The sequence below is a fragment of the Apteryx rowi genome, unplaced genomic scaffold (genome assembly GCF_003343035.1).
Source record: "Apteryx rowi isolate R43461 unplaced genomic scaffold, aptRow1 scaffold_332, whole genome shotgun sequence".
NCBI classification, from domain to species: Eukaryota; Metazoa; Chordata; class Aves; order Apterygiformes; family Apterygidae; genus Apteryx; species Apteryx rowi.
The window spans coordinates 692,167-718,041 of NW_020449775.1; the positions used below are offsets into that span (position 1 = coordinate 692,167).

The window sequence follows — 25,875 nt, forward strand, 5'->3', positions numbered from 1 at the left end:
TGGAAGAAAGCCAGTGTCACCCCAGTCTTCAAAAAGGGCAAGAAGGAGGACCCAGGAAACTACAGGACAGTCAGCCTCACCTCCATCCCTGGAAAGGTGATGGAGCAGCTCATCCTGGAGGCCATCTCCAAGCATGTGGAGGACAAGAAAGTGATCAGGAGTAGTCAGCATGGCTTCMCCAAGGGGAAATCATGCCTAACCAACCTGATAGCCTTCTATGATGGAATGACTGGCTGGGTAGATGAGGGGAGAGCAGTGGATGTTGTCTACCTAGACTTCAGCAAGGCTTTCGACACTGTCTCCCATAGCATCCTCATAGACAAGCTCAGGAAGTGTGGGYKAGATGAGTGGACAGTGAGGTGGATTGAGAMCTGGCTGAATGGCAGAGCTCAGAGAGTTGTGATCAGTGGYRCAGAGTCTAGTTGGAGGCCTGTAGCTAGCGGTGTCCCCCAGGGGTCAGTACTGGGTCCAGTCTTGTTCAACTTCTTCATCAATGACCTGGATGAAGGGACGGAGTGCACCCTCAGCAAGTTTGCCGACGATACAAAACTGGGAGGAGTGGCCGATACCCCAGAGGGCTGTGCTGCCATTCAGAGAGACTTGGACAGGCTGGAGAGGTGGGCAGAGAGGAACCTCATGAAGTTCAACAAAGGCAAGTGCAGGGTCCTGCACCTGGGGAGGAATAACACCAGTCACCAGGACAGGTTGGGGGTTGACCTGCTGGAAAGCAGCTCTGCCGAGAAGGACCTCGGAGTGCTGGTGGACACCAAGTTAAGCATGAGGCAGCAATGTGGCCTTGTGGCCAAGAAGGCCAATGGTATCCTGGGGTGCATCAGGAAGAGTGTTGCCAGCAGGTCGAGGGAGGTGATTCTCCCCCTCTMCTCAGCCCTGGTGAGGCCACATCTGGAGTACTGTGTCCAGTTCTGGGCTCCCCAGTACAAGAGGGATGTGGCACTACTGGAGCAAGTCCAGCGAAGGGCTACAAAGATGATTAGGGGACTGGAGCATCTCTCTTATGAGGAAAGGCTGAGAGAGCTGGGCCTGTTCAGCCTGGAGAAGAGAAGGCTGAGAGTAGATCTTATGAACGTGTACAAGTATCTGAAGGGAGGGTGTCAAGAGGATGGAGCCAGACTCTTTTCAGTGGTGCTGAGCGACAGGACGCGAGGCAACTGGCACAAACTGAAACACAGACAGTTCCATCTGAACGTGAGGAAATATTTCTTCACTGTGAGGGTGACAGAGCCCTGGAACAGGTTGTCCAGGGAGGTTGTGGAGTCTCCTTCTCTGGAGATATTCAAAACCTCCTGGATGTGATCCTGTACAACGTGCTCTAGGTGACCCTGCTTGAGCAGGGGTGTTGGACTAGATGATCTCGTGAGGTCCCTTCCAACCTCAACCATTCTGTGATTCTGTGATTCTGTGATTCTGTGAGATCAGATATTGCCTGCTCCCTTTAATGGCTACGTAGGCAAGGACCTTTCAAAAATAAATATATATATATACGTAGGTGTTGTGGTTTGACATATATCACTCTTTCTCTCCCCACTGTGGCTCAGGCCCTCAGGATTAAAGTTTGGTTCATTATCCCTGTAAATTAATTTGGTGCTAGTTTATATGATGGACACTTAAGTCCTGCTCTGCTTGTGATAGATGTTATTAGGTTTTACCTCATGAGACATCTCATTCCTTCTCTTTAGACCACCATTGCTACATTTATCTGGGCCAAGTCTTGCACCTAACAACAGTAACGGGTGTTTTTTGTTACCATAGCATCAAACACAGTTTGTGCAATTTGCGTATGAGGAGATCCCACCCAGGTAGATGACAGTGAAACTGTCGTCATAGATGCTAAACCAATAGCTGAGTCATTATGTGGCTAAATGACCCAACTGCGTCAGCAGAGGAGATCACTGCGGGAAGGGTTAACATCAAAAGTGCAGTCAAGGTGAAATTGTGGCCCTAACGAAGCCTGGGGGGAGTTTTGTTATTGACTTCAGTGGAGGCAGAAGTTTATCCTAGGAGAGAAACCATTATAGCCACAGTTAACCAGTATCAGAGTTTCTTCTAAGATTTTACAGGTTTGGTTGATCTCTCCTATTGCCAGTGTGGGTCAGGAATGGGCTAAAACATGCCTTTTGAGCACACTCAACTCACTTTGTTGCTTGATGCTGTGTGGTCAAGACATTGTCTACAAATACGGGTTGACACCACTGGTCCACCTCTACCCAGCAATCTCTCCAGCATAGACATTACATTGGCTTTAGCACAGCAGACACTGTCTGGCGAAGGGTTACTTACTCTGAACAGGTTACCTGACCCAGGGGTTAAGATGGGCAGTCTGCAGCCATTGGCCTTGCCACAGGAAAACTGGGGAACTTCGAGGGAAAAAAACAAAAACTTGTTGTAGACCCAGCCAAAGAGTATGTGAAGAAGGCAGAGAGTAAGGAATGTTTTAAACACCAGCAGATTTTAGGGAACAAACCCATAAAAATACTTGTTTAAATAGTTGCTAATGCAAAATCTATGGGACTTTAGTGGGACAATAGTAAAGAAAGAAGTCTACTTCTAGCTACTGCATGCCCCTTTTACTGTAGGTATCAGGCATGTTAACTTCAGGAGAAAATTCAAGAGTCCACATCTAGTAGTTGTTGGAAGTGCTGATTTCTCATTGGTGATTACAGTGGCAAACAAACTCAAGCTTTGAAGTTTTATTAGGGAAGGATCTGGCTCCAATGCACTGTGAAACTGTTTGTTTTGCTATACATAAGGTGTAACTATCTCCCCATTCCTTACTGTACTCTGTAACATAGTACACATGTGAGCACTTTATGAAAAACCTAACCTCTATTAGGTTCTAACTCTATTTCTTAAGATCAAAGGTAACATAAATAAGGTAAAAGTCTTAGCAAAATATTTTTCCTTTGTGATAAAAGAAATAGATGTATAAATTACGCTTAACTCATGGTCCTACCCTGAGATGTCAGATTATCTGCAAGTCAAGTCTTGAATTCATTGAAAGAGAATCTACATGACACTCTTGTTTCACTCTTCCTCTCGTTTGGAAGAATTGTAGTGCTCATCATTGCAGGGGGATAGCTGACTGTAATTATATTAATGCTAACTAATACTGACTTTAAGGAATTAGAGCTCATTTCCCTCTAAAGAAGTACACTCCCCAGTCCCACTCATGGTGCATAGCAGTCCTTTTTGGAGCATAAGAACTGCTGGGAATGGTCAACTGGGAAAATAAAATCATATCCAGAAACAAGCAAATGATTTGCATGGATTTCCCAATCTGAACAAGATTTTTTATGCCCTGATTCACAAGCATGCTTACCTCTACATGTAACCTCTAGACTGGCCTGCCTGGAGGCAAAGGAATGACTTAGTGCAGCTGAAAGATTTCCGAGGGAAACTAGGAAAGTTTGCACAAGTACAATTCTAGGGAATGGAAAATTTCCATTATCTACAAGGAGAGGGAATGGCTGATCCTCAAGACCTTCTGCACACAAAGTGCAGGCTGACAACTGGGCTGGAGGGACAGAGTCAAGATTTGGAAGGGCAGCTCTTATATCTACACAAGACCAGAAAGATGGAAGAGATCCAGGCAGTGATATTGCAATGCCACCAGGAGGATAAAGTAATTTGAAGTGAGCAGGAAAGCACGAGGAAGCAGGGAGAAAGACTGTTGGCTTGTGACCAGGGAAGAATGAGAGATAGGAAATATTTGACGGGGGGGGTGACCATTGGAAGAAACAGGCAAAGGCAGATTCAGAGAAGCAGACATTTTTAACCATTATAGCATTTGGAGCAGCAGCAGCTGCTGCAATAACATATTAGAAATTCAGTTGGAAGGAAGGAACAAAACAGGAGATGCAGTTGAAGGGGATGTTTAACTCAGTGACTGAGAATGTGGAGTGTTACCCAAGGAAGAAGACGCCACCAGAAGAAGACAGATAATGGTCTGTATGACAACTGATGTCAAAGAGAGGGGATGAAAGCAACTAAAATCTCCAAGGCATTCTGGGGTTGGGTGGCAAGGAACCACAGGCTTGGAGAGGCACTGGCGTAAACGGCACAGACAGTGGAGACTTCATGGAGCACTGAAAAGAGGCTCTCACTGAAACAGAGCTGAAGGGGAGGAAACCTCTGTGTCCCACAAATGGAGCAGCAGAGAACATGGACTGAGTCTGTGCCAGCTCACACCAACACATCTGCTGGCTGCACCATGGCACCAGGCACAGGTACCAGCCCTGCTTTCAGAAACAATTTGGCCAGGTGACCGTGACCAAGCAGTCCAGGCTTCTAGGGGTGTAAAGAAGAAGTTGCTCAAACCAATCCATCCTTTGTATGAGATTTCTGTGGCTGATTCTGCTAATTCTAGAGTGAGCAGTCATTCTGCAGAGGGTCTCAAGCACTGTAATGTGCAGCACAGCAACACATATAAAGAAGCACAGAGCTACTAGCTACTCACAGACCCAAGGTGGGCACCCCAAGGTCCTCCTATGTGAGGTGCGAAAACCTAGACACCTAGACTGGGACTTAAAACAACTGGTGTGCGCTGTCCTGGGATGCTGAGGGCAACCAAAAGAACATGCTGAAGATACATGTGTGCATAGATAGAAGAACTGGGTTCTAGCCCTTCCCAGACAGAGGGAAGAGTGAGTTTGCAGCTTCTGTGCTCCAAAAAACTCCCAAACTTCAGGACATTTTGTGTAGGAAACTGCTCTGTCCTTCAGAGATTGTGGGTCTAGAAGGAAGGGAGATACAAATGAGCCTGAGTCTCTAACACAGTGGTTAGGTCATTAGCAGTGTGGGAATTTGTCTCCCAATGTTGGCCGTTTATTTTCTCTTGGACTACAATTAAATAAAAACCCTAATTAACCAGGGCTGAGAAGTCAGATTGCCCCTCTCCATGTGAATTACTGTAAACCTTTTCTGGCTCCATTGCTCTTGCATTCCTTGATGCCCAGAGCAGAAGAGCTGCAGCAACGTTTTGACTGGCCATAGCTGATACCTGTTGCATGGACAGCAGGCACTGCCACTGTGAAGCCACTGCAGCATGAATGAATGGAAGATTTGAATAGGACTCCTTTCAGAAAGCTGGCACTAGAAAGAACTTTTTCCTGACTCCTACATGCCTTTGAGTAGAAAGCAGGCACAGATCACAGAGATGCTACTGAACAAGACCTGTAGAACAGCTTTAGGCATCCASGAAGCCTCCAGTGCTTAAACCTGAACTGTTTTCGGAGTAAGTTCTTGAATCTCGTACCTAACTGGATTTTGGGATTCCTGTTCTATGCATTTACATGAGTTACACTCATGTCAAATGTTTGACCAAGGTAACTCAAAAAGTGTGCATTTTTCCAGGGCACAGTTCTCCTTCTGGAGGAAAGACAGCATACCCCAGGGCTCTGAAGTTATGAAAAAGTGTGCAGTTGTTGTCTGGCCAGAGAGCCAGGGGCATAGGGGGATTGTCATCAGGTGGAAAACACAGTGGCACTGCAACAACTCAGTTCAAATATTTGGTGGCTCGTGAAAAAGGAAGGATTTCTGTTGAATAATTACTTTCTGAAAAATATATATTTTTTTCCATTTGAAATTTTTTCTAGAGAAAATTTCTTTCAAATCATTTTTAACATTAATTTATAATTTGAATTATGGCATGGCCATATGAATACACTGCCATGAGGTAAGGATGTATGTGCATTTACACTGCATGGCTACTATCACTTACTTCTCTGTGGTAACTTCTCTTGTGCCAGCTCTTAGCCTCAGGCAATGAAGATATCTCTTACCCTTCAGTGAGGGTGGGGTAACTTGCCAGGCCATGCTGTGCACATGGACAGATACCATAAAGCAGCTAATTCACTGCAAATCCACACTTCTTGGCACTTGTTCCTTAATCATGCTTTTGGGGTCTATCTATCTGATATACGTTTTTCCGTGATAGGACTGGGAAGCTTTTATCCCTTGCCCTCCATCCTAGCTGAGTGTTTCTGCCACTGTGGTATCACTGGTGATGCTTTCATTTGTGCCAAAATAGCTCTTGGTTGGTCTATGTCATGAACCATATCTTTCAAATGAAAAATCATTCTTTTGGAAGCTTTTAAATTTGGATTGCTTCAGGGGTCTACTTTACATGGTGGTCACACAGATATAATGGCCACAGGTGGGGGGTGTTGTGAATCATGGTGTCAGACAGGGATGGCTTGCTGGGGGGAAGCTGCAGGTCTTATGGTGAAGAAAATACAGCATACAGCTGCACCTTTCAACTCATATTTCACCCAACACCTGCCTTGTTGTTGGCACTGTAAAAAAGCAGCAAAACAAAAATGGGGTAAACTGATCACTTACAAAAATTCACAATAAATAGGGAATTGTCAGATTTCTGCCAGTGATACTTCGTGAATACTTAGCTCATTTTTTTTACGAGTTTGTTGGAAAGTATAAAAGTTCAAACAATATTCAGGGGATGCAAAAACTCATGGAGCATTAAACTAGGTGAAATCGGTCATACAGCCTACGCTTGGTTGTGTGGTAAAGAGGGGTAATTTGAACACCATGTGGAAGATTTAGGGTTGAAGTATGTGTATCAAACTTGAAAGATATCCTGGAGAGAAGTAAAGAAGATTTAAGGACAGGTGGACTGAAAGTGGGTTGCCAGTATGATGTTACAGATAAAAGGGCAAACCTAATTCCTAGTTGTATAAGCAAAGAAACATTGACAGGGAGCATCTCTGGCATTAGTTAGAATATCGCTTGAGTATTATGTGAAGTTCTTGTGTTCAGACTTCAAAAGAGATATTGAAATATTGGCAAGCTTTCAGAAAAGAGCTTCAGGAAAGATTTGTGGCATTAAGAATCTCAATGTACTTGGTTTGTCCAAAAGAAGGGTAGGGGGCAGTTTAATCAAAGTATGCAAGTGCCTGCATGGAAAATAAATTTTTGATGGTATGTGACCTCTTTGATCTAAGAGAGAAAGGCATGATGGGAACTAGTGGTTGGAGTTTGGAGCTAGACAATTTTAGGTTACAAATGAAGTCCAGGATTCTAACGAAGCAGATATTTAATAGTTATTATATGTCAACCACTGACCGTATGATCGGTTCTCCATCTCTTGAAGTTGCTATAAAACATAGGCTCTGGAATGTGGAAGTTATGCATTTCATGCAAAAATTATTCCATGCTTCTTTTTTAGAATGTCTAGCTGATTACAGTTGCTGTTATTGGTTTGAGAAAATCCTTGAATTAATTTAGTTTTCTTTTCCATCTGAACAGTCATGCATTTGGACGTGAGGTTTCAGTCTTGCAAAAGAGGGAGAAGATACTAAAACTGTACAGAAAGGCCTGAGTAGTTGCTCCTCAAGTGAACACTTATATTAACTGTGCCAAAGACCAGACCTGCAAGTAGGGTAACTGTACGAGCGCAGAAACGAGCTCGTACCCTGTTAGCGTTGTCCAGGTTGATTCCTCAGCCTTTATTCCATCAGCTATGTGATATATGTCAGGGAACTACTTATCTGAACTGCAAGCATCAGTCTTTTAATATCTCCAAAAGGAGCTTTTTGTCTTATTTTCCCTTCCCAACACTAGGTTTGCAAGTGTATATGCGACAAGAGGAGCCAACCGGATAGGGCGTGTGTACAAAAAGGCTATTTTTAGACAATTCACAGATGACACTTACTCCCAGGAGATCCCCAAAGCAACCTGGCTGGGTTTTATGGGGCCAGTCTTGAAGGCTGAAGAAGAGGATGTCTTTATCATCCACCTAAAGAACTTTGCTTCCCGACCCTACTCTGTGCATCCCCATGGGGTCTTCTATGACAAGGACTCGGAAGGTAAAAGCTGTTTTGCCTTTTTTCTTTTCTTTTTTCTTCTCCTTTCTCTTTAAGTAGTGAATATCATGGATAAAAGTTGGCCAACAATTTATTATTCTGGCCATTGACTTTGGATCACTGTCTCATAAACTCATCGGTAATAGCAGCTGATGACTAAAAACAGGAACATCCTCACCTCTTAAAACTTTTTGCCAGAAACCTTAGATGCCTGGAATAGATCCAGCACCGAAACAGGTTAGATGGCTTTTTTTCCTGAATTGTTCTGCTGAACTTAGTCACTGGAGTACCTTCTTCCTATCTCTACCCTATCTGCATGTGTAGAGTTCTTGTAAGCAAATGACTTCCTCTTTACAGGGCTATAACATGCATGATTTAATTTTCAGAATCCAAGAACTATGCATGTGTATTTCAGTTAATGGACTGTATGGATTTGTCTACCTTCATTACTTTTATTAATTTTCTGTGAGAAGATATAAAATATTAGCTGGCAAAATGTGCGGATGATTGCCTGATGAAAGTAAAGAGCCAAGGAAAAATTAGAGCCTGTTAAATGTGTTTTCAAAGCCATTGTCTAGTGATATGGGATGGTTTTTAATTCTCAGTGCTATTAGTTTCCTCAAAAGTTCTGAATTTTTTTGCAATTTCTCAGTGATTCTGTGTTTGGGACTGCTCCTATTCTTTTTGAAAGCTGCAATAAAACAGAAGAAGTTATACATTTATTTAAGGAAAACAGTTTTTATGATAAGGGGGGATAAAAGCTTCCTTTTTTGTTTAATGCATTAGGAGCACTTTACCCAGATGGAACCGGCGGTAAAAGCAAAGAGGACGATTTTGTTGTTCCTGGTGGAAACTACACGTACACATGGCCAGTAAGGAAAGATTATTCCCCAACTTTGTCAGACCCCAACTGCTTGACTTGGATTTACCATTCTCACATTGACACACCAAGAGATATTGCATCTGGTTTAATTGGGCCACTGCTGGTTTGCAAAAAAGGTACTGAGCTAGAAACATTGACAAAGCAAGCCCCTCTGCCAAGCTTGGCATCTTAACAGTCATTTTTGCTTACAGGTATAAACCTGATGGTCTAGAATCTATCCCTACATAGCCCATAAAAAGGGGCAAGGAATAGCTGGGCCATTCCAGGAGCATCCCAGGGTAGGTATTGTAGCTCTGGGACAATTCCCTTCCTGCTCCCCTTTGGCTTCACAAGAGATTTGCCTCAGCTGGTGGAGGGACTGCAGCATGTTCTGTGGTCAGCTGTTCATGACCAAGACCAAAAATAAATGCTCCAGAACTGGGATCGTTTCAGGACAGTCGAAAGACTCATTGCCCAGGAAATGAAATTATGGCTGGGCGGGTTACTTTGGCATTGGTATTTATGTATTTGAAAGCCCAGCGTTCTTTGTCATTTTTTCCTGTACGGATTATATATTTATATTTGCCAATAACATAATCATACAGGAATGTGCTCTGAACAGCTGAGGTGACAGCCTGTCCCATGTGCATTATAGTCTGCTAATTTTATGCTGAAGTGGTCAGGAACCATGTACCAACCCTCTACCCTCTGTCAGCTGAGCCATCGTCCCTTCTCCCCTTGGGATACATGTAATTCTTCGGCCACCTCTTTCCAGTACCTCCTTCAGTACAAAACCAGCCCTGATTTTATACACAGAACATATACTTGGGTCAGTCTTCATATATTCAAAAGAAGAGAAAGACTTCAGTGTGGAAAAGACAGGCCTGGTCTCCAACTTAACTCACATAATTAAAATCTCTCAGACTTATTTCTCCCAGGGAGGCTTTGAAATCTGCAGAACCACCTGAATATGTGAAACTGAGCTGAAAACTATAGGACAATAAGCAAAGCTAGGGTATAGCATATTAAAAACAATCCTAGCCTGAAAGGACAGATTATCCACTTGTTCAGTCTTGAATTCATCAAGGTAGAATTCTGCATGACTTTACTGTTTTACTCCTCTGGAAGGTGGTGGATGGCTCTTGACATGGCTGATGGTTAGGCTTTGGGACTCCTTGTTATAGGCTAGGGGTATGCCACAGTTTTCAAGGTTCAGAGGTAGGACAATTAGATGAAATAGAAATCAGTCAGAGGTTAATAATAGATTACCTAGTACAGCCACTCCTATATTCTCACGTTATTTCCCAAATGATTAATCAAATAATGATACTGAACTTAGCCTGAGTAGGTGAGATTCATCCCGTGTTTAGCCTTTTAAAATTTAAGTATCTATCCCAAGCTGATCGCCTAAGCCTCCTCATTAGTCCATGGAGAGTGGCTGCCTACAGACCGTCATTTGGTGGGTATGGTTCTACAGCAACTTCAATGCAACAGAAATGCAGGCTACCACTTGCCTCTTCTTAATCCCTAGCCAAAAAAAGTCCCTGGTTTCCAGTTGGATCAGGCCTATGACCTGGCTCACTGTGTAGGCACAAAGATGCTAATACTGACTAAAGGTCAGGGTTGGGGACAGTGGGCCAAGGATGGGGAAAATGGGACAGCAGCTTTTGGCAGCTACTTGTGCTTATGTCAAGTAAAAGTAATCATGAAATATCAGCTTCTGGAGACACCTATCTGTTCAAAGGCTATAGAGGGGGGTGAAGATGTCTTAGAGGAGTGAAATTAACTGAGATGCATCCTGCCCTATAGATCAGGGGCTGAGCACTGTATTTCCTCAAGTGCTCCAAAGTTATTGTCACTTTTAAATTCAAACCCTTCCAAGGCTTTTCCTAGCACTTTCCTTTTTGTTTGTAATTTAGGAACTGCAGCTGACACCTCAATAGAAAGGACTGGTGCTGCTAATGCTTTTGCCCTGATGTTTAGCATTGTAGATGAAAACTTCAGCTGGTATCTTGATGAGAATATAAACACCTTCTGTTTAGAACCAACCACAGTGAACAAAGAGGATGAAGGTTTCCAGACCAGCAACCGAATGCATGGTGAGCAGGACTCTTGAGCATATAGTAGTAATATATAATAGTGACCTGGCTGTTTTCATTTCAGTAGGACTTTCTGTCCTTTGTGATATTTCTCCTTTCTCTGTGCCTCATCATGAAATGGGTCAGGATGTTAAACTGCCGTGCTGATAGGCTGCATGAAGTCTAGGCGCCAAAATATTTTTTGAAATATGACTCTTGTTCTCCCAGTGTCCTGATACATTGTCAGGTGTGGAAGCTGAGGAAGAGCAAGATGACTAGACTCTCTTGACCGATATCATAATTTTCAAATCTAAATTGCTTTAGCCATGTGTATAATGGCATATTTATGACTTGGAATAAGAGGGAAGAGATTTCAGAGATGCTAAATAGCTGCAGAACAAATTAACTTCATAATCAGGCCCTTTGGTGATGACTTGGCTTTGGCAGTATCTCAGTATCATTCAGGAAGTTTTTCACAGACCCAGCAAGAGAATTTGGACCATTAGATAATCCAGACCTGTAACCTGGCAGTTCAAAAATGTTATCCTCCATCAAGGAGCCTGTGAGCAAGTTACTCAGCTGTGGACTCAGAGTGGACATTCAAACAGCTTCAGGGTCTGGAATGCATCATTCTCAGAAACAGGGTCTGACGCACTTGTCTTTCATCTCTCATGAAGTCTCATACTTTTGTTTTTAGCTATTAATGGATATATTTATGGCAATCTCCCTGGCTTGGAGATGTGTGCTGATGATCCCATGTCCTGGCACTTGTTTGGAATGGGAAGTGAGATAGATATCCACGCCGCATATTTCTACGGCCACACGTTCACTAACAGAGGCCAGAGGGCAGATGTCGTCGGTCTGTTTCCAGCAACGTTCATCACAGCGGAGATGACTCCTGGGAATGCTGGGAGGTGGCTGATAACTTGTCAGGTTAATGAACATTTACGAGGTACAGTGCTATAGATCTCCCTGATCGTTTCAGATACAAAGCTCAGCTCACATTATGTTAAGAAAAGAAAACTGAGAGAATTGCTCCCAGTGGGAGCAGGACTTGAAGCTCTTTTCTGACTACCTGAACACCTAGGAACTATTTCACTAGATAAAGATCATGAGTAGGAATTTAGCCATCAGGGAAAATTATATATATTGGGCCAAATCTTCAGTTAGTACAAATGACTTAATTGTAAATATAGGCAATTCATATGAGAAAGGCTTGCTAAATCCAGTGCTGACACAGCACTTTCCATATAAACTGGAGATTTTAATGAGCGATAAGAAGAGCCTTCATATTCACTTTCTGTTGTAGAAACAGACGCTTAGATAAAAATTATGTCAGCTGAGCGCTTCATAGCTTTTTCCTTTACAGAAATCTGACAAAAATTGGCACTGTTTCCCTGAAGGTTGGTAAGAAACAATTACATGAAGAAATTTGAAAATGGTGTTGTGATATCTATATGGCATGTGAGATGCGAAGCACATACCATAATCCAAGTGTTAAGATACTAGGTGTTGTATAATTATAATATCAGAACCGGTCACCAGTTGGAAAAGTTTTTATTTTTAAGAACTTGATCATTGATTTCAGTGGGATTTAAATTAGGAGTAAAAGACTGGATCCTGGCAAGCAATGAACACTTTCAGAGTGATACTAATCAGCCTCTCTATTCCTGTGGAAGTCAAGGAGAGGTGGGGCCATTCAGCACATCACAGGAGGCACTCGGACCCTGGAAATTGCTCTGCCATCCTCAGGAGTAAATAAACCTGCTAAAGAATGTCATTGATTTCAGTGGGATTCACCTGTGGGGTGATGTACTGCCTTGCAAGAGAAGGGTGATAGAGTCTGACCCAGAGAAGGCAGAGGGAGTCTATAAAAGTAGAAATTTACTTAAATGATCCCAGTCATTTTTTCAAATCCACATAGCTCCTGTCTAGAGACTTCTGAATGTGCATTTGTATCTGTGAGTTGACTCCACAGCTGGCACGAGAGCTGTCTCCAGACTCTTTCTCCTCCCAGGTGGCATGGAGGCACTGTATGATGTTCAGATCTGCCAGAAAAAACTTTCTAGGCCTTCACCACTCAGTCATGAAAGACTATACTATATTGCTGCTGAAGAAGTGCTCTGGAATTATGGACCTGATGGTTATGATAAATTCACTGGGCAGGGTTTAAATGCCACTGGCAGGTAAGCCTTCTTGTCCTTTCGTGTCATGTTTCAATTTCAGGTGTCTGGGTGAGACTGTCACAGTGAGTCATTATGGCTAGGTCCTGCACTATTATTAATTTTAATTGAAAAGGTCAAGGATGAACGGATTTAAACAGCCTTGTTGAGAAGTTAGATTCATGAGATGCTCTGATTTGCCTTCTGGAAGCACTTATCTCGCTCCACCAACTACATGGAGAAAGTGAACCATGATGAGGTACACAAAGTTCAACAGAACAAATATCGCTAAGTCTAGATGCCTTAGGCAGCTTTCACACTTTCATTCAGTGTATCTCAGAGGTGCCATAATGGTAGATTTTTTCCCCCTGTTATTATTAATGATGATGAACTGTATTATGGTATCTCCTACAAAAAATAAAGAGGATTAGAGATCCATAGTGCACATGTAATGACATAGGTCTTGCCCTAAGTAAGTTGGGGTTAAATGTAAGGAAGTCTAATGCACAATGAATGCACATATGTTAACTAATTTTTAACTGAAATACAGATCAGTAATATCTCCCTTGGCCTGCTAGAAAACTATATAGAAACTAGTAATCTGGGGGTCATTTGTTCCATGGCTGGAATAACTTTATCCCAAATGAAGGGTTCTGCCTGAACCTCCAATTATTTAACCAGTCTGATTTGTTAACTCCACAGTGAATCTGCAACATATTTTACGCAAGGGACTGACAGAATAGGAGGGCAATACTGGAAAGTTCACTATGTGGAATATACGGATGCAAAGTTCAGAAAAAGGAAGATGCAGTCAGAGGATATGAAGCACCTGGGAATACTTGGTATAGTAAATACTTTCCCATCCTGTCACTCCATCGGATTTAAATGCAGAAGTCCACTTGGATCCAGAGGGGAATTCTGTGCATGCAGCTGCCAATCAGCCCTCTCTTCTTTAGATGAAAACATTTGCTGGCAGTTCTTCTGATACCTTCCTTTACTCTCTTTTTTCAAGGTCCCGTTATAAAAGCTGAAGTGGGAGATACAGTGCTAGTTACTTTTGCCAACAAAGCTAAGAGGAACTATAGCATTATGGCCCATGGTGTAAGCTACAGCAAGCTGTCAGAAGGCGTTCCATACTTAGATGGTAAGTTTTAACTCTGTTATTGTATTGTTGTATCCATAATAGGGGGTCTAAAGCTCTTCTGTTGCTCTGCAACTTCTGCCCTTTTCATGGATTTTAAGGCACAGAAGGGATGATTTGGTTAGTTTGTACCTAGCTTATATGCCACAGCCTGCAGGACCGCCTGCCTGCCCACTCCCCGATCTGTTTCTGTGCTGGTTCTTTCCCTTGGATGTGTACCAGACAAGGCATCTGAAACTAGCTAGAGTCCATCTGTTAATGCTGAATAAATGTCACAGGTCCAATCCCACTTATATTAGTTATATACTAATTCACTCAGCTGCAGTCAATGAAGCAGCTCTGGGCATGCTTGGGCTCTGGCACTATGTCCCTGCTGAGCCTTTGAATATAGCTAGCTGTACGTTCTGGGCTGCTTCACGTCCTGTTCTGTAATCCAGCTCTGGCATTCCCCTTGCTTTGCAGTCAGGATATTCAGCATGGGAGGCACCTTTGATCTGATCAGCCTGGAATCTGAAGCAGCAGCAATTCTTATTAATCCTTGTAAACGCGTGGATGTTGAAATGGAGCATTTACTGAAGGCTTCCTCTCATACTGTACACAGGACGGGACCTTTGTCATCTAAGTTTAACCCTTAAAAGTTAGGTGTCATGTCTAATTGTGTAGTCAGTGGCAAGAAACGATCCCTTCAGAGGGTGAGAAGTCCTCTTTGCTGTGAACACCTATCTTAGGAGACAGTGAGTCGCCCTCTGGAGGTGTCTGTCTTTCTCCGTTGAATATAGAAGGAGCCTAGTCCTGGGCTAGGGACCTAAGCTTTAGAGGGATAAAGTTAGGTGAGCTGAATCCCATCCATAGTCTCTACAGAGAGAATATTGTGGTCTCTGAAAGATTCTTTTGCTGCATTTGCAGCACTGAAGAGAAAGAAGATTTCTTGTTGTCTGAACTGCTTTGTTTCCACTACAATGTATCAGAACAAACTCCTGGGACATAATCCCTCTTTGAGAACTGTGCCAACAGAATTAGGTCATCATGCAAAACTCATAAAGTCATCTAATCAAATCAACAAAAGCTCATAAAATCAACACAAAAGGCTTATCAAATTCTATTACATCTCCCATTGCTGACCTTGCATCACAGCACATTTGCCAGCAGGCCCCAGTGTATCTTGAAACAAGTCAGCTTAAGTTCAGCCTTGAAATCAACTGTACACTCCCTAATGCCACCAATGGCAGATACAGTTCCCCAATGGAAGTGTGGCTTCCCTCTGCTCACACTCACGTCGTGCTGTCACTTAACACCACCCAGTAACAGTGCCTGTTGGCATTGCACCCTTTAGTGCGGAGCAAAATCAAACCAAATCCTACAATTCAGCAACAGTGTGAGCTGCACACCTCTGGGTTTTTGGAGAGGAAACTGACTCCACATTTATCTCTTCCTAAAAATCTTTCTGCCCCGTCATCTATCCCTGTAGCCCCTGTGTCTTAGATTTCCACCATATCTGTCTCCCAGTGTGTACAGATGCAGTGGGGCTGCAGGTTTACACTGAAAGAACATTGTTTTTCAGAGGCTGTGCATTATCTGAGTGCAAACTATTCATGTGGTATGCTTTAGCTAAACATACCTAAGGCTCACTAGACATCTTTTTTTTCCAGCTGTGCTCTCAAAAGATATTCTTCTGTGTTGCATTTGATGCTTGTCTAGTCTCAGACATTTTTTCTCTCTGAACCAACATTCTTCTGTTTACTGAGTGCTGTTGCAGGATGAATTCTGTAGCATCAGATAGTGTTGCAGGAGCACTCTGTTTTGTATTGTGGTTTATGACACCTAGTATGTGTTTAAATGTAATATTGATATTTTCACTCATGTCTAAGTCTTCAAGAGGATTGTCCCTTGAGGCATTCCAGGATCTGGGTAATAACTGAAGAAGCACACTCAAAATTAGGTCAGTGCAATCTCCTACTGACAGACACCTCTGACTGTGCTGAGAAAACACAGTCAATGGGTGCCTCAGCTTTAAATAAAATTTCTGGTTTGATCTTCCTCATATCAAAGATCAAAAAAGTTGTTTAGCCCTTTTTTTCTACAATGGGTGCAGAGCTGACTGCTTTTCCCAATTTCCCTTTCAAGTCCCTTGTGTCAGTCTTCCCTCAGTGGATACCAACACTCTTTTACAGTGGCTAAATTACATGAGTGGTGCTACATCCACCCTGTGCATGGCTGCAGACAAGCACTTAAATCCTTTAAAAGAAGCTTCTAAAAGAAGTAAGAGCAACTGCCCTTTGGAGACTATGACAGAGTTTCCTGTTCGTTGCTACGAAGTTAGAAAGAAACAATTATCAGGGTCAGATTTGGTTTGAATTTCCAAACAGCCACAGCTCCAGCTCCACTTGCTGCTGTAATTGCTTTGTTGATGCTTAATGAAAAGTCAGAGTCTGTGTTTATATCTCAGATGAATCTCATGATAGGGCAGGTAAGCTGCAAGCGTTAGAAGAAGCCATTTAAGAGCAAGGAGGAGCTCTGCGTGTCTTGTCAGATAGCATCAGCCTCTGTGAAGCAGCTGAACTCATTTGGCTGGGAATGGGCTCAGTATGTCACTACAAGGTTAGAGCGAGCTGTCCTGGTGGCAGAAGTCCCTAGACTATGGGATTGTGGTTGAGTTTTGTCTGGAAGGGGGAGTCTGTCAGCAGAAACCAGTGGCTATGTCTGACTTCCAGCTAGTGCCTATATTCTGGAAGATGTAACCTTTGTGTAACTTCGTGCTTCTCAATTTCCTGTTTGCAGGATATCCAAAGCCGGGAGCCCATGTTAAACCAGGTGAGACATTCACATACAAATGGAGAGTGCCTGAAAATGGAGGCCCAACAGAGAGTGACCCACCGTGCCTGACCTATCTGTACTACTCAGCAACCGATGCCGTCAAGGACACCAACTCTGGCCTTGTGGGGCCTTTGTTAGTGTGTCGAAAGAACACACTGAATCCTGATGGGACACAGGTACCCAAAATAGACATTTGCCTGTCCCAAATGGCAGGGTTGTAGAGTGGGGATTTTCACCATATGGTCCGATTTTCCACATTCCCAGTTTAGTTTTAAGAGTTCAGACTCTTAAACTCATGAGAAATGTCATTTATCATGGTGCAAGATGACCTGGGGAAGGTGGGGAAGGCGAAACTGATACCTGACAGAGACAACAGCCCCCCTTCCACAACCCTGGGTTTCCCATCTTTTCCCTCATTCCCCTATTTTTTACAAGGCAATTGTCTAAGCCTGTCAGATTAGAAGTCTCACAAGTTTTGCAGTTCCCACCTGATTCTGATTTTGCCTGTTCACTGGGTTGTTCACATCTGGACCCAAGGTTGACATAGGGTCTGATGAAAACTATTGGTCTAAATCTGTAGCTGAATGTTATCGGAATTCCAGATCTGTGGCTTTGGGACAGTTCTGGAGAACTGTGTATCATTTTATAACTTAAATTATGTAGTGGAGGTTGAAATGCAAACACCTATAAGAATGTTATGAAGAACATTATAAGCACATTATAAAACACATATATAAGCACCTCTGCAAACACCTATAAGAACCAGAGTAGAACACAGGGTCCTCGGTCTGGAGATGAAATCATGATTGTCCAAAGTTTATCCTTCTGGCTGATAGAAGAGTGCCAATTCCTTTCTCTATAAGGACATAACAAGAACAAGGCTGACAACCATTGCAACAGTTTGTCTTTTTATTGCAATGTTTGAGGGAAAGAAAGTTGTGTTAAAAAAATCATTTTTACTTGGGTGCTTCTGCATAGACTTTGGTTTTAATGCCTAATGCCTTCATTTCCTCCTTGGCTACAGAAAGGAATAGACAGAGAATTTTACCTGCTCTTTTCAATCTTTGATGAGAATGACAGCTGGTATCTGAACAAAAATATTGAGGCTTTTACTGGAGACCCTTCAAAAGTAGACAAAGACGATGAAGATTTCAAGGAATCCAACAAAATGCATGGTATGAAAAATCAAATATCTGTCAGTAAGACCTTTCTTGCAGTTACGTTAGGAAGACAAGCTGGCAGATTTTATCATCATTCATAGCTGACTATATTGCACTCGAGGGTGAGGGGGAAAGCTGGCAGACACAATTACAGCCAACTTCCGATGCCTTTTGAATTCATGTCAAATCCTTAGTCCCATTAGGAATCAACATGTCCACCTATCAAGTATACCTGGAGAAAGGGGACAAAGTCTAGCTTTGAGATATTACACTTGGGTCCACAGGAAGGCATGATGCCATAGTCAGACATCAACTGCAGAAAAGGCTGATATTCACTGATGATTTAAATTTAGCTGCAGGACTTCACAGTGAATCAGATAATGAAGGTTCATCCATTGTGTTCTACCAAGTCTCTCTTGAACAGTGACCGTCTCTGGAAGAGGAGGGGCAAAGACCAGGGAAATAGCCAAAAGTGTTTTAAAGCATCACTTCCGTGTAGACCTCCTCATGGTTATTCCTGAYGTGACAGACTTGAGCAAATCACATAACTTCTCTGTGCCTTAGTTTCCCTGACAACACTGAGAATATACGCTGGTAGTCAACAGATAATTGCGAAGCAAAGGGCATGAAACACACTGTATATACAGCACCTTCCACCACTGGGCACCTTGGAGTGATTCTGCCTGTTTTAATGCATTTCCTATAAATTCATCACTGGGCTTCCTGGACTGTTTTCTTTTATTCTTATGTTATGAGGTGTTATCTCACAGTAAAGTTTCATTCTGCATAGCATCTTTTATCCAGTGATCATAAAGAGCTTCTAAGAATTAGTGAGTTTTTAAGAAATAGTGAGTTCAGCCTCACAACACCCTTGTGAAGGAAGGAGATTCATATAGAAACCAAAGTGGAAATCAAATGTTAAAATCACACAGGAAGGCTGCATCAGAGCTGAAATTRTAACTCAGACTCTTTATGGCCCATTCCATGGCCTTCATGATCAGATTATATTTTCTCTAGGATGAAAGCAGCTACCTAATTTATAGACTTAACTGGTGTCTGTGAAGCACTTTGAAAAGCTACATCAGTGTAAAGGTTCCATTTTACTGGCTAAAAATAAATGTAGACTCTCAGAGTTTACAGGAATAGCATTGAGGCATTAATTTGGTGTCAGTYGGTGATACCTTTGCTTCACAAAATGTCCCTTTAATTAGTGCTGCGACTTGTTCAGGCACAGGTCTCTTGTCATAGATGTGCTGGGAGGGTATTTCTTGAATTACCATCTGTCTTCTACTAACCAGACTATTTCCTTCTCCTTCAGCTGTCAATGGCTACTTGTTCGGTAATCTGCCAGGCTTGGCCATGTGCAAGGATGACAAGGTTTCTTGGCATCTCATTGGGCTGGGCAGTCACTACGACATGCATGGGGTTCATTTTCAAGGAAACACCATTGATTTGAGAGGGACGACAAGGGACGGCCTGGCCTTGTTTCCTCATCTATCGGGAACAGCACTGATGCAGCCAGACCGCGTGGGTATGTTCTTGAGCTTATCTTAGTGTTGTGGCATTTGCAGAAATCAGACAGCCTAAATARCACTTTCAATGAGATGCTCTACTCTGTTCCGGGAGCACAAGAGAGCCTTGAAGTGGGGGGACTGCGGGAAACTTGACATAACTGAGAATTCAGGCTGGGCTATTTTTTGGGCAAGTGCTGTAAGTCAAATATGTACAATTACCAAAGAACAGAGTCTTCAGTGAGCTTGGGACAGGTAGACCAGCAGACAGACAGATAGCCACAGGGATGCTCACAAAATTTCCATAACTCTCAAAACAGTTTTTTTTAGAGAAGTTGGAATTCACTGCTATGCAGATAGTTAGCATCATTTAAGATATTTTAGAACTTCAATAATATCTAGTCCATAGGAGATTCTTCTGGAGTGTGTACATAAAAAATACTTTTAATTTTCATGTATAATCCAGTGATACATTTTTCAGGACTAATAATGATTTCTTGGTTGGAGAAGCTTCAGATAAGCTTTAAGCTATAGAGTGCAATATCACTTTTCTTTACCTCTCTGTTTAAATCAGTGGTGTCATCAGAGTTTTGCAAGACCATGCTGAGAGCCATCTTTGGCCTGAGTACCCAACAGAAATAACTATTGGACCTGTGTGCATGTGCCAAGCCCAGGGTTAGACATCTGGTTCTGGTGTCTATCTGACACCAAAAGAATCTGACAGCAGATTCTTTCCTTGCATATATTCCCTACGGTTCCACCACTGTCATGAAACGGCACTGCAGGAAGCATGCTGAACAATAAATTCTAGGAATTTATTTTTTGCCTGCTAACCCTCTACTGGCAATAAGGGAAAATGAATGAATTTTCAGATCTTCACAGTAACCAACAACTGTGAGTTTTCTTAACTAAATGCAATTTTACCTTTTTCATAACTTTTCCCTTAGAAGCACAAGGGAGGGACTGAGGCCCAGTCTGGAGGGAGTTATACTTCTAATTTTGGTTCCATCACTGACTTACAAAGTCGGACATGTGTAACTCATTGAACTTCTCAGCTTCCTCATATATTGAACAACAATGAAAATGCCTTCCTGCTTCACAAGAGTGTTGGCAGGTGGAGCTACATAGGGCCATGCTGTGGTCAGCTTCTGCTCAAGCCTGTGGGAAGGAGAATACTAATGTTAAAATATAGCCCACGACATGCCAAGAGATACTGCCACTGTCACTGCAGCCTTGTCCATCCAGGAGCAAAACGCCAGGCCTGCGGTTGTTTGGCCTCTATCGGAGGCAGAGCAAGAGTCAGAGCTGAAGCTTTAACTCAGTCATTTTTGCCCCATATAGATACACATAACCAAATGGTTATAGGCAGGATCTTCCTGTTTGTTAGGGGCATTCTTGTATAATGGATTTTGCACGGTTGATCTGTATCTGAATTGTGAAGTTTCTAAGAGGCCTCAATTAGCCGTATTACACTGAGCAACCGCACAGGCCCAGCCGGGAGAGACTCTCGTGCACGCCAAGGCCAGCGCAGCGGCTCTGTGCTCAGGGACAAGGAAACGGTATCTCTGATACACGCAGGCTGTTCGGCCGTGCCTTTATCAGTGTTTGCAAGGCACACTTAGGACTGTCGGGTACAGGGAGCTCTGCTTTTGCTCCTAACTTTACCAGTTCATTTGAAGCTCCGCAGCTGGGCTGCTGACCTGCTAAGAGCAGATACTGGATAGGTGCCTAGAGTCCAGGTCAGTGTCATCAGAAACCCCACGTCAACTCAAACCAACCCAAGCCTGTTGAGAAAATGTCCGTTATCACCTAACAACGTGGCTTTCAGCAGCCTCGAGCTAGATTTGCCCCTTGCTCTTAGCCCATGCTGCGGCCCAGATCCCCCTGTGTCCCCTGGTGCTCTCCGCSGGCATGCCTGCGAAGCCAGGCATGGCACTGTGCCCTTCCTTGGCAGCACTGCATCCCACCTGGGAACCCAGAGCCCATGACAAAGGCACGGACAGTGCGCAAAGATAACGGAGGCTTTCTGCCAACCTTGTTTCTGAAGCCAGACATTTAATCAATTACTCTTCAGGGCTCCCCCAGCTAGTTTATCCCAAATCAAATAATAAGAAGTAAGTTATGGAGTTTTTGAGGGAAGATGGAGCTGGCTAACTTTTCTGAGGGAATAAAATGCTACTTGCTGTCTTATGGATCTCCAGCTGCATCAGCACTCAAATTTTGCTCTTAGCTGAAGAACCTACAATAACCTAGGTTTTATAGGCCACAACCCTGAGGAGTCTTATGTGTGTGTTTGCCCTTCAGCACGCAAATGTCAGTCTGAATTCCCATCATCTTAAGTCTTGGGGCCATGGAGAATATAGCGACTAAAGTAGGTAATCAGCATATCCATTTTATTKACTAGTTTTCCCTTCAGTCTCTAAGACCCCCATGGGTATTTTTCAAAGTTAGTAAGGAGCTAGTAGGGCTCCAGGTGACATAAATATCAACTCGACTTTCTGTGCTGCATCATGGTTTAGGTTTGTCTGAGGACAGATCAGAGATGTACAAGGCACAGGACCAAGTCTGCTGTCCAGCTTTTGAGTTGTTAGAATTACCTAAATCTCAARAGCTTTCCTTTTCAGGCACATTCAAAGTGGTCTGCAGGACTTTTGATCAYTTTGTTGGTGGGATGAAACATCTTTATGAAGTTAGCAGCTGCCGCAATACCACTCAAGCCCAGCAGCAGTACGGTGCAGTAAGGCTGTACTACATTGCTGCGGAGGAGGTAGAATGGGACTACACATCAAATAAGAGCTCGGCACCGAAGATTTACAACATAAGCAGCAATGAAGAAAGGTACTGAAGGCAAAAAAGGCTTGTGGCTGTGGGACACATTCATAGCTTGAGGGGGGAACTTGGAAGCATCCTCCCATGAAGCTGGCCTAGTCCTTTCTGGAAAGCACTGTTTGCTGAACCAAATAATTTCCATCAGAGAAAATGTAATTAAAAATGGTTAACTCTGAGACCACCATTTGCCTCTGGTGAAAACAAAAAGGAACAAGAGGGCAACATGTTTGAAAGACAAAACTTAGAAATATGGCTGGGGAACTGCACCCGGTAAAAAAGCAAGTGTACAGTGGAGTCGGTAGAAAACATACCCAAAGAATCACAGGTGGAGTCTCTTTTAATGGTGATCAAGAAATGCATTTGGAGAAAATCTTAACTCCAGTATTGTCAAAAGGCTGCTCTTCTACATACATAAAAATGAGTATYGATGGGGCCTTTTTTTGTGTATGTTGTGAGGCAACCTCAAAACTCCTCTGGCAGGGCAGCCTTGGAGATGACACTCCATCGCCATGCGATAACTCTGCTCTCAGAAGGGGGTGAGCACTCTCCTCTTTAGCTGGTTGGGAGTGTCCTCTGCTGGCGAGTCAGCCTTCTCGGCTCAAGCAGGAGCAACAACCAAAAATGCAGTGTTACTGTGCAAACCTGGAAGGTACGAAAAGCATCCTCAGCCAGGTTCAGAAGGGTAAAGACATTTCTCACTGTGAGGTGCAGCTGGCACCAGCTGAGCGTAGGCAAAGCAGCCCTTGTCTCAAATACAGCAGCACTTTGTTTTGCAAGATTTGGCTTACGGTTATCATCTTCCTGTGGCTGATTAACATACAAGACAGTGAAAGCAGCCACCATGATAAGGGAATTGAGGTTTGCGGGGAAAGACAGTATCTTTTATTGGAGTGGAAGATAGAGCTGGAAAGAGTGGCCAAACCCACATTTAGCTTGAACTTTGTTTCTGCTTTGTCAGCTCTGATGAAGGAGTTGTGCCCCCAAAAGTTTGTGGTGAGTGCAATATATCCCAAGCTTTACCTGTTTGAAGAGGGTGTGCATTCAGCAAGGATTATCGCTGGTATTTGCTGCATAAAATCTCTTGCAACACATCACCGTATTGGACCAAGCTGTATATTTTTTTGCATCTGTTATGAATAACACAACAGTTATTAGCCTTCAGATATGTGAAGTTTTGTGCTTTTAATTTCTGCCTTTTTATTTTGCAGCTATGGGCATGTTTTCATGAGCCAAGCAGAAGACCTAATTGGTTCAAAATACAAGAAGGTGGTTTACAGGGAGTACACAAACGGCAACTTCACACAGCGCAAAGTGAGGACCGAGGAGGAGAAACATTTGGAAATCCTGGGCAAGTAGCTCTCACGGCTCACAGACTGAGCCTAATAAGTGAGAGAATCGCTTTCCAAAAACAAAGCTTTCCCCAGCTTTGTTAATGTGGAAAGGAAAAGAAGCGACACTGACGCCTCTTCCCGCTTGTCAGTGATTTTACACCTAATTTATATAACTGCTGAGCGTAAAGACATTTTCCAAATTAACGATCCATTCCCAAATGAAGAAAGACTATCTTAAGGAGTACTTACAGGGAGGAAGTAAAAATGGAAATTCCAGTATTCACCTTAACRTCAGAGCATGTAATCTGGGGGAGATGCTTGTAGGTAGATTGAGTAGATGTTAAGGTGCTCGGTTTGTACTGAGATTGTGCAAGTCAAAATTTGCACAATTTGAGATTGTGCATGTCATAAAATAACTATCAGCTCATGTGTTTTATGGGATGAGAAGTGGGAACAACTGTTCCTAAAATGGTTAGCATTCTTTAGAAATACTTCTAATGGTGCTGATTTTTGCAATGAGCAGGGACATTTCCTTTTTTTGCAGTGCAAAACTGAAAAAAAAAGCTTAATTTTCTCAAAAAAGAAAACAAAAGCAGTTACCAATTAAAAAATCAAATTTGAGATACAAAAACTATCCACAAGAGTTCTCCCTAAAAAAAAAGCTGCCCAAAGACTTGTCTCCAGAACGAACAATTCTCATCACCCAAAAAGAAAAAAGATTGGTTATGTATATGGAGTTTTTCATCAGCTGGGGTAACTGACACATTTTAATAGTGTAGCTGAAAAAACAGTAAAACCTGAGGATTTTAAGACCACTGTTTCTTTCTAAGACCAAGCTACTGAAAGCTTGTTAAAATGCAATGATTTTTTGGACTGTCATAAATCTATTATTGAAGAGGTCCTTGGAAATTTTATTCACAGAATCAGCTTGTAGATTACAAAAAAATTCTCTTTACCCTCACTGTAAACAGCAATGGCATTTCACAGAAGACAGCTCCTAAATTCAAGGTTAGCTGATTTTTATAGCTTGTAAATAATAATAGAAAATATATTTCTTAGCTGATTCTTGATTAACTTCCATTTTACTCAATTCATAATAGCAGCATTAATCACTAGAGACTGTTGTTTTAATTCAGGACCATTACTGCATGCAGAGGTCGGTGACTCTGTACTGATTGTATTTAAGAATAAAGCTAGCCGGCCTTATTCAATAACTGCACATGGTATAGAAGAAGYGGGTTGTGAAGAACAATCTGAGACACCAGTTACCCTACCAGGTAAGGATGTTTTTCTTTAGCTTGAGCTACAAAAACCTGGTATAAAATACACATGTATAATATTTCCTCTTTCAAGCTTCCTCATACCTATATGCTCTTCCAAGCATACACTCAAAGTTTACTTATATGTGATTCTCTTTGTTCTCATGCATGCAAGTTCTTGATTACATGAGCATGTTAGGGCAAAGAATGAACCTTTGTTCCTAGCAGAGATAGAAACAGCAATATAATATCACTGGATAACCTCCAAAAAAGCAGAAGCAGGCCCATAATCCCTGCAAGRGAAGTCTAAGCTAGTACCGCATTTGACTCAGGACTGGCATTCTAATAGTATTTACAAAACTGAGCAACTCAGTGGTAAAGTTGCAGTCAGCAATATTGACCCTGCCTCTCTTTTAATCTATACAGAACTGGCATCTGCATTCAGAGCTGATGCATAAAACTCAGAACTGAACTGTTTGCCATGTAAGTTAAATCTTTGAAAAACTGTCAAATATGCCTCAGTTTTTAGTCAGGAAAATGGAAGGAAACAGTTCTCACAGTGTTGAAATTTTTCATATTGCCATTTAGAGAACCACATTTTTAACAGTTATATTTTTTTACTTCAATTGTTATATTGGGTTTTATATTATAATAGAAAGTCAAACTCAAAGCCAGGCATTATAGTCAGCCCAGAATGCACCTACCTTTGCTTTCTATCACCAATGGAATTTTTTTCATAGTATCTGTGAGCTTCAGTCTGAAACTGAATGAAAATAAATTCCAATGTACTAAACCTCTTTGCAAGGTGCAATTTCTTTCTTTTGTGTAGCTATACTCATACAGGACAATCACACAAAAATTCATGGCCAAACATGAGCCTGTGTCTGTCT

At 42.5% G+C, this 25,875-nt stretch overlaps 1 protein-coding gene across 1 annotated transcript in view; it reads left to right on the top strand.

Annotated features, from left to right (window-relative positions):
- HEPHL1 (hephaestin like 1) overlaps window positions 1–25,875 on the top strand; it is a 34,382-nt gene that overhangs the window by 3,881 nt on the left and 4,626 nt on the right. The window contains exons 2-14 of the mRNA XM_026071897.1: window positions 7,597–7,841; window positions 8,625–8,837; window positions 10,620–10,799; window positions 11,476–11,730; window positions 12,796–12,964; window positions 13,643–13,782; window positions 13,953–14,084; window positions 16,860–17,071; window positions 17,920–18,070; window positions 19,374–19,586; window positions 22,191–22,404; window positions 23,604–23,743; window positions 24,863–25,003. Coding sequence (XP_025927682.1) covers window positions 7,724–7,841; window positions 8,625–8,837; window positions 10,620–10,799; window positions 11,476–11,730; window positions 12,796–12,964; window positions 13,643–13,782; window positions 13,953–14,084; window positions 16,860–17,071; window positions 17,920–18,070; window positions 19,374–19,586; window positions 22,191–22,404; window positions 23,604–23,743; window positions 24,863–25,003 — 2,278 coding nt within the window. The 5' untranslated portion in view covers window positions 7,597–7,723. The remainder of the gene's footprint in view (window positions 1–7,596; window positions 7,842–8,624; window positions 8,838–10,619; window positions 10,800–11,475; window positions 11,731–12,795; window positions 12,965–13,642; window positions 13,783–13,952; window positions 14,085–16,859; window positions 17,072–17,919; window positions 18,071–19,373; window positions 19,587–22,190; window positions 22,405–23,603; window positions 23,744–24,862; window positions 25,004–25,875) is intronic.